This window comes from Lissotriton vulgaris, chromosome 2_1, assembly GCF_964263255.1.
Source record: "Lissotriton vulgaris chromosome 2_1, aLisVul1.2, whole genome shotgun sequence".
In the NCBI taxonomy this organism is placed as follows: domain Eukaryota; kingdom Metazoa; phylum Chordata; class Amphibia; order Caudata; family Salamandridae; genus Lissotriton; species Lissotriton vulgaris.
Window position 1 is genome coordinate 2,037,954,331 of NC_141687.1, and position 17,247 is coordinate 2,037,971,577.

Below are 17,247 nucleotides of genomic sequence, written 5' to 3' on the forward strand. Positions count from 1 at the left end.
CCCAGACTGCGTGGAGAAAGTGGTTTTCGGTCGTGCAGTACTCCTGAGGGGTATTGCCAGTATCCTTTTGTTAGGTCTATTGTTGACATGACCCTTGCTCCTCCCAATCTTTCTACCAGCTCGTCTACGTGTGGCATGGGGTAGGTATTGGACATGAAAGTAGCATTTAGTTAGTGGAAATTGATACTAAACCAAATACTCCTGTCCGGTTTTGGCACAAGTACAACAGGCGAACACTAAGTGCTCTAAGAGGGCTCAATTATATCGGCCTTTAAACACCATTTTAACTTTGTGTTCTAAGGCCTGATGTCTGGCGGCAGGGAATCAAAAATATATATCTCCCAATAACACTGTATTCGTGCAGGGCATTTTCACGGGACCACTGATCGGTACTGTTGTGACGTGTGTTGAACATTGGTGCGTTGTCCTCTTTCTGTCTGGCAATGGCGGTGGCCATCTTGGGAGTCCCGCGTACGGCAGAAAGGGATTCCATTAAGAAAATGTAATTTACATTTTTTAAATAACTTAATTTATATGTATCATTTTTAAGGGGGAATATTCATATTTAGATTTACTTCTTTGGGGGGGGGAGAAACACCACAAACTGTCCATGTTTTTAATTTACTCCAAACTTCCATTTACCAATACCCACCCTTACACCCTAAAATTACCCTTCTCTCCCTTTACGACTGCCCACCTCATTACCGTTAAATTACACTGACTTCCCCTTAACACTATCCAACCATAAACCCTAAAATTACCCTGAAATACTTTCACTTGTTCTCTCCATAATCATAAAATACCCTTACCTACTTTCAGGGGATCAGGGATCTTTGAGTACACACACGGATTTTAGTAGATGCTTAAATGAAACCATATTTGATTAGGTGTGAAAATTCACTGATACACTGACTCCAACCCTTACACAGGCAGACACAAAGGTACTTGACACACAGAAAGACATGGAAGCATAAACGCGCACACAGGCATGAGCCTCCACTGAACTATATTAACACCTGCTGGCACATGAATGCACCTTTTTAGCATGAATGTGAGAATGACTGTGTCATACTTGAATAACTACGCTCAGTCACCAGTGTGTGTGCATGTTACTTGGCAAGTTTGTGTGTGTGCTCGTTTGTGAGAGAGCGAGTGTGTGTTTTTGTGGGACAGCATTGAGTTCGTATTTGTCAGACAGTCTATATATGTGTTAAACAGTTGATGTGTGTGTAAGCGCTTGTATTGCACCAACGAGATTGACGCAGTAGGTCACTATCCTAGGTAGAGCGCCAGGCAGTACCTATGGCTAAATAAATCTATGTTTGCATCCTGTTTAGTGAGTTGGAAACAAAGAGGATTGTACAATCAAATAAAGATCCTGAGATGGGGGAATAATTAATTCAAATCACAACCGAATATTCAACAATTACTTTTTGCCAGGAAAACATACTGCAATAGTCAAAATGAAAATGGGCAGAAAATACATGAAAAATGTAGTCATCAATCAGCAAAATAAAATCGATACCGGACGTTATGCGTATTTCAAATCAGGAATTGGCGGTGTTGGACCGGTCATCCTTGGCGTCTGTTTCCCCTGTATTTTTGTCTTTGCCTCCTGTGTTTTTACTATGTGTTGGACTTCGTTTTTGCTGGTCTAGATGCTTTGGGCACTTTGCCACTGCTGATCAGTGCCAAAGTGCAGGTGCTCCCTCTGTAAATTGTTGTCGCGTTACAGAAATCGCACGGGTGAGGACATGTGATAGCCTGGTTTATGCTATTCAACTTATCATGGTTGTTAATTCTACTTCTGCCATTACACCGGTCTGCCCTCGAGTGTTCGTTGACTAGAACCTGACATTAACAAACTTGCTTCCACTGATGACATAATTGTGTAGTTAGCGCACGAGCTGGGTCGCACCTGACCATTGCGATTGTTGCCCTGGACCGGAAGATTTTCTTATTTGTTCAACCCTACTTTTACTTCTCACCGTGTTACTATTACATTGGATACTAAGCTTCTTTCCTACAATATCGGCCTATTCTGCTTATATATGATGCCCAACATACATCTCAGTTCATTTTGTTTATGCCTTGAAAAAGTCCTTGTGTAGGACGAAACACGTGTTGGTGATTGCTAATATCTGCTGGGAATATCTGTCTTATGGAATGAAAAGAATAAAGATTGAAGAAAACAAAAATAAGTGGACTATATCTTGAAACTTTTTGTTTGGACAATTCTTATTGAATGCTACCTTGTCATGTGTTTCCTTTTTTACTCTATAATTAGTAGAGTCGGATATACTGAGGGTTCATAACTTATGCCCTAATTGTTATAAATACTAGCCTACAGGAGTGCTGTCAAAAAGTCTCTCAATTTTGTTTAAATTGTCATGGATTAGTGTTTCCATAATTGGATTATTTGCTTTACTGTTAAGTCCCTAATACAGTGCACTGTTAACTAAAGGCTGCTAGTGTGCTTACAGCACTGATTGTGCCACCCACACAAGCAGCCTTGCAAAAGGTTCTCAGGCCTGTCATTGCAATGCCTGTGTGCAGTTCAGTACTGCCATGTCGACCTGGCAAGTGCAACGACTTGTCAGACTCTAACCTTCCCTTTTCTTATATGCAAGTCACCCCCAAAGTAGGCAAAAGGTACCCCTGTGGTCAAGGTGCAGCGTATGTGAAAGGTAGGACATGTCTGGATGTGTGTGGCATGTCCTGATAGTGAAATAGGGCCAATTTTGTTTTTTACTATTGGAAGGATATCTGTCCTAGAGGGTAGAAGTATGAGTTACTTACCCTTCAGTAACAATGTATCTGGTAGAGACTATTCTAGCCACAGATTACTTAATGTAGAATTACCCCCAGGCGTGAGACTGGATACGGAAAACTTTTCTGCCACAGCATTCTTGTGAGCCGGGGGTACGGCACCACGTGACTCCGCCCTGACGTCATCCACGTCCATGACGTCAGCAAGGATACATAAGTCCTAACCCGGCGCGCCTACGTCAGTTTTCTTTGGAGAACTTTTCCGCACCACAACACGGAGCCATCACAAACAAACCTGTGAGAATACTGAAACAGTGTGTGAAAACCAGCTATACAGAAGGAAAAGAAATGAAAGGTGAGGAACAGCACCATCCAGAATAGTGGCAGGCACTAAGGCAGCAAGACATGGAATGAAAGAATAGGGCGCAGCTACTGTAAGCAAACCTGCAACCAACATAACAGCCTCCTCAGAAACAGAAAGCATGTGAAAAATGGGCACAGCAAACAAAGTCTGCAACCATCGCCCGGAGCCAATAAAGGGTCCATGGTCAGAATGGAAGCACAATGACAATGCATCCCCCAACAACATCAGCGGGACTTCTAAAAAGAACCGAGGTCGAGACCCAGCCAGGGGACCTCGACCCCAAGGACTGTAAGCCTCAGAAATGCAAGCAACACAAGGAAGCAGGGTACAACGAACCCTACATCTGAGTCCAAATGCAGGGCAGCAGAAGTCACCAGAAAGGAAGGAATGTGCCAACGACAACAACAAGTCGAGCATCCCCCAGGGAGGTAGGAAGAAAAAAGCACTCGCAGAGGACAGCCGCCCTGAAGCAGGCGAGCATAGAAGACCAAGAAGGGCCCTTGCAGAAATAGGGAGGAAGGATGGGTCATAAAGGATTCTGCGGCTAGAATCGTCTCTACAGATACATTGTTACTGGAAGTAAGTAACTCGTACATCTGATAGAGACTACTAGCCGCAGATTCCTTAACGTAGAATAGATACCCTAGCCATACCCCAAAGGGGAGGAGGGTTCTGCGAGCAGAACTCTCCAGCTCAGACAAGCCCAAGACCCCCACAGTGGACCTGCTACGAGGGCAGAAAAAATAGCCCCGCCCACCACAGGCCCTTAATCTGAAGAGAATCTCAACAGGAGATGTGTTAGAAAGACGAATGAGGCAACCCAGCCTTCACCAACAGGAGAAAGCAATACGAAAAAGGGGGTCGGGGGGCAGAACACCCCAAGCCCAATCAACGTACCAGGGACCTCCACTGGAAGCCCCAAGGTACAGGCAGCGTAGAGGAAGAAGAGCCACCTACAGACTCCAAGGATAAGAGGCCCAAACATAGCAAGCCCTCCACCAGGAAACATATCCAGGGAAGAGGGCCGCCGAGCCCATCACAGCTTGAAGCCTAAGACAAGACTGAACGACACCTCGGCAGTAAAGCAGGGAGAAGAATAAGAATGGAAGCCGACAATGGACCCGCAGGACAAAAGCAGGAGGTCCAGGGCCCACGCCAAGGTCGCTCGCCACAGAAGAGCAGTTGGGGGCAGCCAGCTGCTGACAACGCCACAGAACTAAACGCCCGGACCATGTCGGGCTCAGAAAAAGGGCAGGACTAGTAAACCGTCCAAAATGACCTTTAAAGGGGACCGACCCGGACAGAACCAAACCACTAAATAGTGAGAACAGCTAGAAGATGAGAGGAGTAACAAGTAGGACGAACCAGGCCGCCAACACAGGAAACTATGCCCTCAGAAATCCCAGACAGAGACCCAGACCAAATGGCAGGCAAAGGGCAGGCAAAGTGCAAACACCGCGGCACAACGCCATAGATGGTCAAGCCACGCCCCGGTAAGGACCAAAGACCGCAGCATCGTAATACAGCAACACTGGAAAGGTCGAAGAACCCACCAGAGGGAGTCCACAACCTCCCCGCATAAGACAGAGGTATACGATAGCTACTTATACCCCACATAGGGGTACACGTCCCAAGAAAGCATGAGAACCACTCTTAGGGAAAAAACAATCCAGCATCAGAGGACAAAAGCATAGACCTGCAGCAGAAACCACACAAGGCTTAGAAGTCAGCCAGAAAACACATTTGTACCAAAAAAGGAGGCTGAACCAGCAGTCAACTGAAGAGCGGGGCCAACCAAGGACCCAGAGGGACAGTATCCCTCACAGAAACTGTAACAGCCATCCAAAAACCAAATATCAGGAGCAAGTGGGATAACGTCTCCCACCAAGCCCCAGAGGATCAGCAAACCAACCTGCTGAGGAGGAGGAGGACAGAGCCCCGCAAGAAGACGCTGAATGGCGGAGTCTGCATGAGTATTAAACAAGACCGTGTCCAACAGGAGGTCGACCAGACGTTCCGTAATATTTTCAGGAAGCACAGCATCTCCTAGCCAAGCGTGGCAACGGAGAGCCACAGAAGTGGCCATAGTGCGGCCGAGATCATCGGCAACATCCAAAGACGTACGAAGAATAAAGACGGCCAACTCTCTACCATCCAACACGTGGCCCCACAGTTCAGCACGGGCCCCCTCATGAGAGACATGAGAAAGAAGGGACTCCACAGAATCCCACAGGCTAGAAGTAGCCCTTCTCAGCACACACGAAGTGTTAAGCGCCCTCAAGTCAGCACTGGAAGAAGTGAAGACATTACGCCCCCATGAATCTAACCACCGGGCCTCCCGAGACGGAGGGAACACCACCACAAGTAAACACGGAAAGGCATTGCGCAGTAGAGCGCCTTGAGTAGAAGGGTGGACAGAAAGACAGACAGGGTCCTGCGGAGCAGGACGATGATGGTGCAAAAGTGCCCGAGGCACCGGATCGCTTGTGGAAGGGCGCCCCCATAAGAGAATTATGAAGTGACGCTTCAAAGGGAAGGAACAACTCCCGTCCACCAGAGCCCTGGTGGAGAATATCCAAGAGGTTGTCAGTAGGAAATGGAGTGACAGGTTCACCCATCCTCAGAATACCAGCAGCCGTGGAAATCGCCCAAACAAAAGCAACACTTGCCTTAGTAGGGTGCCGCAGGAGAAGCCAGCTACCGGTCATGGAAAGACGGGTTCTAGGATTTACGCCGTGGGGACGGCGATGAGCCTTCCCTGGAAGATGCCGGTGAAAAGCCACTCTCCCTCGGGTGAGCCTTGAGCACGAAGATAGGGGAGCCGGATTAGCAGATGGGAGGCCCGCAGACGAGGTAGGGGAGAGCACAAGTAGGAAGGAAGCGGGGAACAGGATCATAGGGGATGCAGAGGGGAGTGAGCCCCCAGGGGCCGTATCAGCAGGGGACAAAGGAGGCCAGCCCATAAAAAGGGGGAGCAAGCGAAGGGGCCCATGAGGACGGATCCAAGCCTGCTAGTGAGTACATTCGTCCCTCCCCGGGAGACCCCCCCACAGTACTACTAGGTTAACTGGCATGGCGAATCTAATACTGCTAGCGGTAAAAGAGAGAATGTGGAGAAATTAATAGATCAACATTTTCTCCTTACTGGAAGTGCGTCAGGCAAGGTTAGACCTCACAACACATGACAAAAAGGAGGAGGAGAGGACAGAGAGATGCAAGCCCAGAGTGGAGAGGTTAATAGAAAACTGTCAGGGAGCATTTAGGACCCTAGCATGCATGTTTGTGAGAAAAGTCCAGCAGGATGCGGCCGCACTTTTCCTGCAACAACAGAAGGTGCATGACGCGCAGCAAAAGTACCAAGGGGGTGCATGGCTTCATTCTGACGAGGGCTTTCGGGAAAAATGCAAACATGGGCAGTCATTAAATGGGACCACCAAGACGTATAAGGCCTCATGAGCCAAGGAAGGGGTTGGAGCACGTGAAAACAACACACAGGGCACCAGGTATAAGGGTACACCTGGGGGTAAAGCGGGGAAGGGTAGCACTGTCACATGCTGGAAGTTTGGCAAGGATGAGTGCAAATGGGGGCACTCCTGAAGGTTTCAACACTGTTGTGGTACATGCAGCGGTACTCACCCGGCCATCCGCTGTAAACAGACTAAAAGGACAGGGGGAAGCAGAAATAACAAAAACAAGAAATAGAAAAGGGCAGGAGCAGGGACCCAGATGGGAGGGGAGGGGAGGCAGGCACCGGTGAAGACATTACCTACCCCATTAGAGTAGGAAAACTGGTGCAATTACTAAACAACTACCCAAAACTGAGTGACAGACAACTACACTGTCACTTAGGTTTCACAGCGGGTTTCAGCATACCTTACAGAGGCACAGTGGCATCACAACTTATCCTGAATTTGAAATCTGTGAGGGAAAAACCCTAGATGGCCAGACAAAGTACAGAAGGAGGTTCAGCTAGGGGGAGCACCTTGTTCTTTCAACAAACCTCCATTGGAGGACTTGATGGTATCCCCACTAGCGGTGGTGCCAAAAAAGGAGGTGGGAACATATTGCCTCATACACCACCTATCCTACCCACAAGGGGAATCAGTGAATGGCGGTCTAGAGCTAAACAGCTGCTCAGTGTACTATGCCTCACTGAATGAAGTAGTAGAGCTGATCAAACAGATGGGTAGAGGGACGCTGCTAGCAAGGACAGACATAGAAGCGACTTTCTGCCTCTTGCCAGTACATCCCGACAGCTACCACCTACTGGCCTTTCAGCTGGAAGGACGTCTACTGCTATTACAAATGCCTGCATATGGGTTGTGAAATCTCTTGCGCCTATTTGAGGTGTTCAGCAGTTTCTTGGAATGGGAACTCGGGAGACTCTTCCCGGAGGTGGGACTCTTACAATACCTGGACAACTTCCTGTTTATTGGCCATCCAGGGTCAGGCTACTGCACAGGCATACTGCACCAATTTAAGGACTTAGCAATGGAATTGGGGGTGCCACTGGCGCCAGACAAGACAGAGGGCCCGACAACAAGGCTGTCCTTCCTGGAGATTGAGAAGGACACAGTGGAAGGGATATACTGGTTGCCCAGGGAGAAGGTAATGGAGCTGCAACAGTTAATAAGGCAACTGCAACAAAAGAACAAAGCGACCCTGAGCGAGATACAGCAACTGCTCGGGAAACTTAATTTTGCTAACAGGGTGATCCTAGCCGGGCCACCTTTTGCTAGGAGGCTGGCCTGGTTGACAAAGGGAATGTCAAAAAGCACCACAGGGTACGCTTCACACAATTGGTGAGGAAGGACATAGTTCAATTGGACACCTTCCTATCTGGGTTCAATGCGACATTCATGTGGAGAGCGCCGTGGTTAACATCCAAACAATTGGAACTGTTCACAGAAGCCGCCTGTGAGCATGGCTTTGGGGCAATAAAGGGCACAGTGTGGATAGCGGCCCGCTGGCCGGACACCTGGCATAGCGCAGGACTCACAAAAAACATTAAGCTCCTAGAGCTCTTCCCCATTGTGGTGGCTTTCGACTTCTGGGAGGACAGACTAGTGAACAGACAAATCACACTATGGTCAGATAATCACGCAGTGGTCCAGGCAATAAACAGGGGACTGCAAAATGCCCGGCAGTGGTGCAGCGGCTGTGAAAGCTGGTGGACTATCAGCTAGGGGCGATTGTAGAGGTTAGGGCCCGACACATTGCAGGGATGGACAACTTAATAGCGGATGCAATCTCTGGTTTCCAGTGGGACATATTCAGGGAGCTGGTGCCAGAAGCAGGACGAAGCATTACACCAATGCCTGGGCGAATGTGGAGACTCATGGATTTGAGCTGAGAGTGCTGGTGGACAATGCACTGGCACCCAAAACTTAAGACAGATACAGTAAGTGCTGGGAGACTTTTCAGAATGCCACCGGCTCGGTGGCCCCAAGCTGGGGCACACAAACGGAGGTGGAAAGTTTTCTGGAAGAAGCATTCAGGGGCGGTTTGTCCATGTCCTGTGCACAGACGCACCTGAATGCAGTATCATACTATGCTCGCTTAGCAACCGGAAGAGACCAAACAGGTTCTTTCCACATTAGGTCAGAGATAAAGGGCTGGGGGAGGTTGCAGCCCAGGAAAAAAGACTGAAGGAGGCCAATTGACTTTAAAATCTTGAAGGCGGTCCAGTGGGCAGTAGAGAGGATAGCCACATCTCACCCAGAGAAAAAAACTTTTCCCAGCAGCTTTTGCCCTGCCATTTTTTGGATCCTACTGGATTAGTGAGCTGGTGGCTCCGGCCAGAGGGGCCCCTGGGGCCGCCTGCATACAAACAGGGGACCTACACATGCGGGATGTGCACATTATAGTTCACTTGAGGCGGTCAAAGACAGATCAAAATGGGAAGGGCTCAGTGTCGAGCAAATCAAAATGCTGGGTTTGTGGGCGACGGGCACTTACAAAGGATACATACGGCTGACAGGCATTTAAAGAGTTCCCTACTCTCAGGGGGTCTAACGGGGGCCGGCATGTGGTATGAATCGTGGGGTATTCATACATCACACAGGCGCAACAATGGGAGGCGGTGTGCAAGGACTTCCAAGGAATATGGCTACGGAGGTGATCTGGATGGGGCAACCGGGCATGTGGTGGGAACAGCTGCTCCCAGCAATACAAAGAGAATTTCAGAATGGTAGGGGCCCGGATGCGGTCGTTGTACACCTGATAGGGAACGAAGTGGCGGGCATTGGGAAGAGGGTGCTCTTGGGCGCCATGACATTGGCGATGGGGGCGTTGGCCAGGATGACACGCCCGGCAGAACTTGTTTGGTCAGAGTTTATATCACGACGAGTATAGAGAGGGGCCATCGAGCAGGGGGGCGGTAGACAGGTCCAGACCGAAGCTAAACATCACAATGACAAAAATATGGAGGGCAAATGGTTGGGGGTTCGTGAGACACAGGCTGTTCAACCTTAGGTCACCATGTTACCACGGCAAGGATGGGGTACACTTAACCGGGGAGGGCATGAATATGATCATACTCAATATGGTCAAGGTTCTGGAGCAACTAGGTTTTGAATGAGCAAGCGTTTTGGGAGGTGGGGCTGCCACTGATCGGGAAACAGCTGGCAGCGTGTCGGAGGCAGCACAGAAAGGTACCCACGGAAAGGAGTAACTTAGATAGAAGAGCTGCTCAAACAGTGTCAGTGCCTCACAACAGGTGAGCAGGAGACAGCACACAAAGACAGCCAGAATAGTCTGCTCCGACAGTGTCAGCCAGAATAGACTGCTCAGACAGTGTCCTTGGGATGCCATACGGCAGGGGCATGGTGGAGCAGGCGAGTGGTCAGCAAGGGTACAGATAAAGCGGAATGGCATTGCAACACAGCACAGGCCAGACCTCATGGCCGCCCACAAGGTCGGTAGCAAGGGAAGCCTAGAACCGTAAACACTGGGGTACCTGCGGAACTGACCACCGCTCATGATTAGTGCGGTCAGCTAGAAATGTAAACAAAACAAGTAGGGCAATATTACTAAGAGATGTGAATTATGACAAAAGGCATGGGTCCCAATGACCAACCATAACGTTGTTAAATGTATGATCCATGCTTTTGTGTTCATGAAATAAACTGCTACCTTTTTACACCATAAACTTGCGTCCTCCAAAATGTTGTGAAGAAAAAGGGAATGTAAAGAACGGGGCCATGAAAAGGAGTGGGAGAGTGAACTGGCAGGCCTGAGAGGGATTCGGTCACGAGCCGAAAAGGGTTTTGGTCACCAACTCATATTAGATTTTGCACAGGCCTGAAATCAAGTGTCTTCCTCAATATCTGGGGGTTTAGTCATAAGCCAAGGTAAGGCCTGGTTTAACAAGGTGACCAGATTCATACGTAGGGATACTAAGCAGCCAGAAATACAATTTCTGGCCAGCTTTCCTGCATACAAATCCGGCTATCATGAGTATTTGTCCCAGGAATGGGGAATAACATGCAGACCCAGATTTACTGGATTCAAGGACAAATGCTCTTCCATTTACCACCTGTGAGAGCTGGTTGTAAAGGAAAGCAGGGGCGGGAGGAGGCAGGCGTTTTGTACATGAGGCACAGCCAAGGCTGTGGGCAGGCTGAGGAGGGAGTATTCCAGTTCCCTCTAGATCTGGAAGAAGGCCGAGCCAGGCTGGATTTCCTTGTCGTAAAATCAGACTGGGTGTTCCTGCATCCGGGTTAAGGCACACCAGCCGGTGATAATTCGGTAGAAAGGTATCCAACCCCGAAATAACTTTTAATCAGGGTCTTGGTATTAAAAGTACTTCAGATCTGCCAGATACTCTAGCTGGGGAAAGTATACACATGGGGCACTACACTTTGGTTCTAAGAAGTTAAACACTACAACATCCTTATACTTTATTCTGGATCAAAATGTGTGAGATGCAATTACGGTGAACCGTGATCATAAGCAATAATTAGAAATGTGAACATAACCTTTAACAATGTAAAATGTGTCATGAGAGGACTACATTATATTATCTGAGGATCTCTAGAAGTCTGCCCCATACACAATGTCTTTCCTCTTGACTTGCACAAGTTAGTGCACTCTTCTGTGGAAGGTCCATGTTCTGGGCCGAGCCTTCTCTAGTCACACATACTGTCCCCTAGCATCAAATATTAACCACATCGCTGCTGTGGTTATTTTTCCCCTGTGCTGAAAATTGCCAATTTGCTGGTGTCATGACGAGCTCAGCTCATCATCAGCACAGCTCAACTGAGCTCGTCATGAGCATGGAAGGGGTTAAACCTGGATTTTAAATCCCTGGGGTTAATATGCACCTTTGCACAGGAAAATGAAGGACGCATCTTTGCACTGGGCTACAAGATGGGGATGGATTAAAAGGAAAGCAGAGTGTGGATTTATATAGCACACTTCCGAACCTGATCGCCAGAGGTACCTAAAGTAATGGGAAAACAATATGTATTTTACATACTTCTAGGGAGAATACAAACCTATGCCGGCTGATAATTACTAAATGAATAAAAACAATGGTTAACAATGGTTAAACCAACAATATTCATAACATGCAAATCAGCTATGCAAACATTGCAACAAGTCATGAAGCATACAAGATACACACATGAGCATTATTTATATGAAAACACATTAGAAAGGGACCAGCTATGTCTTTTCCGCACCTTGCATAGTACAAAACATCCTTGGTGGGTACCTGGCCTTTACGCCTATTCAAGAGGTTATTTATTATATCCACCATACCTACATATTAGTTCTCTCATATTAGTTCTCTCATGTTTTGCAACTCTACTAACATTATACCGAGCATTTCAATGCATATTATCTCTTTTTTACGCATCCCTTACATGATGCGTTGAAACCTAGATACCGACCATTCCCTTTGACTTCTCTGTGCACAGTGTTTATTAGGAATGGATGCTTACTTGAATTTAACATAATGAATTGATTTACAGTTACCATACTTTAGTCTGACTTTATGTATCAGGTATTGTCTTCCTTCTTATATTACAGCCTATCCAACAGTATTGGTCTACATAACATCTCCTACTTACTAGGAGAAGGGCAGCACGTTCAACGTACAGGACGTCAGACATTTAGTCTTCCACCGCTCACACTGCCATACGAATGAGTTTAATATGCTATACAGTACATATGGGGCATAAACTAAAGCAACACGCACTAACCTCTCATTCCATTCTTGTCCCATTTCCCCAACTTTTCACATTCAGGTCTCTCGCCTTCAACTTGAGTACTGGAATCCCACAAACATCTCTCAGGCAAGCATAGTCTAGTTTTTGACTGTCAACAGGTATACTTTGTTCATAATGACACAAAATGTTACCCACACGTTGACAGCATTCTATTTCACTTTATTAACGCACCTATTTTTGGCTCAGAGAGACTAGTAAGGGATGCACATTGAATAAATATTGGCAGCTGGGAGACTCAGTCACTTCAACACCTAATGTAATCAAAGGTTTAGTGCTGTATCAATATTGTCCACCTCAAATGACCAGCTACCTAATGGTCAGAGATGAAATATTTTAAAGACACAAAGGTTGAGAAGCAAAAAAGAGAAACATGAAGTTGAGTCCACAGTTCCTTCAGAAGTACAAGAGTCTGTTTATTCTGTGACACAAAATAGTATGTTCGGCAAAGCCATCCAGCCTGCTGCGTCTTGACACGTTCAACACGTTCTTGCATTATATGTGGTCTGTGAAGCTAATCTTTAGAGATTCTAAGATGAAGTGGATTACAGTAGTCAAGTCTTTAACCATGTGACAACTATTGCAGTTTTCCCTATCCTCTTTGGAGAGGAGAGGGAGATGATGTCTTACTTTGAGTAGATGGCATGGATTTACCACATTTGCCATGTACTTCGCAGATTTTAGAAAAGTGTTTGTAGCTCAAATGCATGATAATAACAGTGCCATACAATGTGCAGCATCATTTGTATTTGTTGTCTCATAATTTAGATAACTTTGCCACATAATTTGCTCCCATATGCCGGGTAATGTTAGTAGGCCTGACAATGGTAAACCGCTGCACTGTCATTATGAGGACAAAATCTATATTTCACAGGCAATGGTTAATAATTCCCTGTGATGTATCGGTTTCCATACCGCAGCTTTTTGTTTTCTGTGCAATAAAAGTAACAAAACATGATTTTATATATATACACACACACACATATGTCTGAGTGTGTGTGCCGGGAACGATTGATTGACACCAGTGCATTGATACTTACAAGCAGATGTCCACCAGCTGATCTAACTCTGGGCAGCTGCATTCGTACATATTCTTGCAGCTCGCGTGGCTCTGGTTCATCAAAGCTCCTAGAAGCTTGACTGCATCAGCAGGTGCTTCATCGCAAACCTTCTTGAAGTCAAGTACTCGCTGAGCTTCCCCATAGACATGCTTGGCACGCTGGTACAGCTTAAAGGAGGCCACTAGATGCAATAAAGCAATTCCATATGTATGAAAAGTCACGAATCAAACATGCATACAAAGTTAAACCAAACCATACACTTCATTGCAGTAAAAGAACATTAAGTATAAAGATCTTGGCTCTACATTAAAGGTATTCGGCAAAACTGCAGCTGTATTCTTTCACAAAATAACACACATACATATTCTTCTGAAAAATGGAACGAATTTAAACACTAATTAGAGCAATGAAATAGTTTATTTGCAATATTTCATGAAAGGATTTCACTTCTTTTCCGGAGAGATTGCAAATACCTTTTTTTGTTGGCCCAATTAAGCTATCAATTCGCTACTTTCTTCAGATGGATGATATTCATATTCTCTTTGGCCAACACTGGCTCTCTCTTTCCATCTCTCTCTCTCTCTCTATATATATATATATATATATATAACACACGCATATATGTATATATATATATAGAGAGAGAGATGGAGAGAGCGCGAGCTCAAGGGAGATTGTATAAATAACTTCATCCTATATGTTCAACTCTGCTCAAATAAAACACATTTGGAATTATATCTGTAGGAGATAAATGTATATTTTGTATTTCTGCGTGGGCTGTTATCATAAAATAGAGGTGGACTACCTATATTACTAAATTAAAAAATAATTTGAACATTGTCATCTTTCTCGAATGGAACTTTTCTCGTGTTTTCCTTAAAACACAATAAGATAGCGAATATCTATCTGTCAAATAACTGAGACTGAAACCCGTGGCAATTTTCAGGCAGCTAAGAGGCCAGAATAAACTAACCACAGAGCAGCACAAACACAGACTGGTCAGGAAAAAGCTTTAGTAATGATGGAAACTTTTTATAAACTTTTTAACAGATAAGTAGAAACAACGGCTGAATATTAAAATTATAGTATTGCACGGGCACGGTTTCCATATTCTATAGATCAAATGTTGATCTGGAAACCATTAACTAATGAGGAGGTGCAGGCAAAATGTTTAATGTATAAAACATAAAAAGTAACAATGTACGTTTCATCTATCCTATTTAATGGACCACATAATCCATGTCAGTATTTGAGAGGTCGTGTTTAGTAGTATTTTCCTGACAATTAAAATTACAGCTACACGAAAGGAAAACATTTGCAGACATTTTCTAGTACTTCTTAATTGTAAAGATAAAATCCTGCATTCGGAATTGCGATGATGCACTACACTTGATATTATAGGCATTACATGTCATTCTGGTAACAACGTAAAGTCCATAAAGTCACAGCAAACTTCAACATAATTCCAGTGTCTTTGAACATCAGGCATTTATTAATACAGTACTCTCAATTTGTCCTTCGCCTTGCTGTTTGCCAGTCACCATATTAATTCTGGAACAGCGAAACTGGGCCCTACACAACAAGAAGGGACGTAGTATCAGGGGGAGTGTTTGGGGTGTTATAATTCCCTAATATATTTTCTGATAAGTAGTAAGGTACAAGTGCTTTCCGTAGGGTATGGCGACGTGAGTATTGGAGTTAACTAGAGGTTTTTACATAAATACAGACAAAAACGCGCACACACACACACTGACTCTCTATGTTTGAACAATGGTGGCTATTTTGTACAAAATCTTGTGAGATCCAATACACACCTCTTCATACCCGACTGAAAGCACTTGTAAACAACAATTTATCAGAAATCTGAAAATATATTGGGGTGTAACTCCCCAAACACCCCCCTCATACCCTCTCCCTCCGATGTTATATCCCTGTCAATAGCTAACCGCAGGCCAATGTCAGTTGTCTTGTGATTGGTAAAGAATCATCTACAAATATTGCTCTTTCTCAAGAGCATATTAATAGGGAAGGATTGTTTGCTTTGTCAAAATCCACCAGCTGAACTGGTTGCTTGTTTCTAGTGAGATGTTTTCTAAACAACTTATAACTTTTGGGCCCCAAACACAAGTACACAATTGATGTCAGAATAATACAAAGATCTCTGCATGGTGAATTTACTGGGCAGCCAGGTAATATTTAACAGGTACATTTTGGTAGATCAAACCTGCCAAACTGAATACAGTGAAAAGCCCACTAAACGCAATAGCAGTACAAGTAGATTTTGGGTAGAAATTGCCAAAATCTATATGGTATTGTACATTACCAATGGTGGCATTTGTATTGCATAGGACGTATCGCACTCTGTAAATTCAAAAAACCTGAGGTACGTAAATATACCAGGTAAGGTGAATTTAGCATTCGATTTTCAGTGTGCTTTCTAACACTTAGCAAGTGACCTATACCCCAGCTTGCAAGCTGAGGACCACAATTTATGTTTTATATATATATATATATATATATATATATATATATATATATATATATATATTCTTATATATACACACACACACACACACACATATATATATATATATATATATAAATATATATTCAGCATAGAGACGTCCTGCAGTGGTCTGGCAGCAGAAGAAGACGAGGCAATCCCAGGTATAGTGTTTAGTGATTTATTTAGCTCACCACCACTCCACCACGACGCGTTTCGGTGCCCGAAGCACCTTGATCACATGACAACGTCTTGGGGCTGACGCGCTCTCACAGCCAATAATTACGTGCGAAATGACAATGAACATAAAAACATACTGTTATTGATACCTAACTGCTTAAATGCAGTTACGCACTGATGTCTTTAGTTAACCCTTGGTGGTCAAAAGATCTCAAGAACTGCGGTACGATGTTCAACAATCAAAGTTGTGGTATACAATAGATATAAATAAATACATAAATATAAATACATACATCTATTTGACTAAATTCATCAATATACACCTAAAGCAGCAGATAACGGAAAAGCACTGTGCAAATATTTCAATATACATACTATACAAATACTTCAAATAAATATTTGTTGAATATAAAAATTATCAAAATATAAATATATAGTCGCACTAAGAAATAAAATCATTCTTTCATAGCTTATCCTGTACTGTGCACTAGATGGTCTAAGCCATCTAGTATTGCTTTCTCTTATCAGAGTTCATAACTGACCCTGAGTTACTCTAACCTCTTAAGAGCTTCGAACGTTCGGCGGCCGATGGCACCACAACCTCAAGAGTGCTGCCGTTGGCCATTGAACGTTCGAACCTCATAGCTGCAATGTAACGTCCAGCACTGGAGCTGGACGTTCCATAGCCGTTATGAGGCTAATTATGCCCCAATGGGCTGTAAACATTGCAATATGCATTCAACGGACATGTGTGTACATTCGGCAAATAAATAATGGCTAAAAACAGTTACGTGCAACCCTGTGTTACTTCAATGTGAATGTGTTTTGGTTAAAAAAAAATATGTATATATATATATATTTATATATATGCATATGCCAAAAACTCCACAGACGCCACTTCCTGATCCACCCAGGACCGGCGAGGCAAAGTAGGAGACGGACCGCGTAGTTCACAGGTTCTTCACTTTATTGCAGCTGGTAAAAACAGGAGGGCAATACGCGTTTCGGGCTTCAAGAGCCCTTGTTCACATGATATATATATATATATATATATATATATATACATGTGATCAAGGTCACCGTGTCGTGGCCGAAACGCGTCATGCTGGCAACTATGAGAGAATAAACCACCTTTGAATT

At 44.8% G+C, this 17,247-nt stretch overlaps 1 protein-coding gene across 1 annotated transcript in view; it reads right to left on the reverse strand.

Annotated features, from left to right (window-relative positions):
* Positions 1-17,247, reverse strand: part of GALK2 (galactokinase 2) — a 1,370,458-nt gene that overhangs the window by 249,416 nt on the left and 1,103,795 nt on the right. Inside the window, exon 9 of the mRNA XM_086958266.1 lies at positions 13,404-13,605. Within this exon, the coding sequence (XP_086814392.1) occupies positions 13,404-13,605 (202 nt within the window). The remainder of the gene's footprint in view (positions 1-13,403; positions 13,606-17,247) is intronic.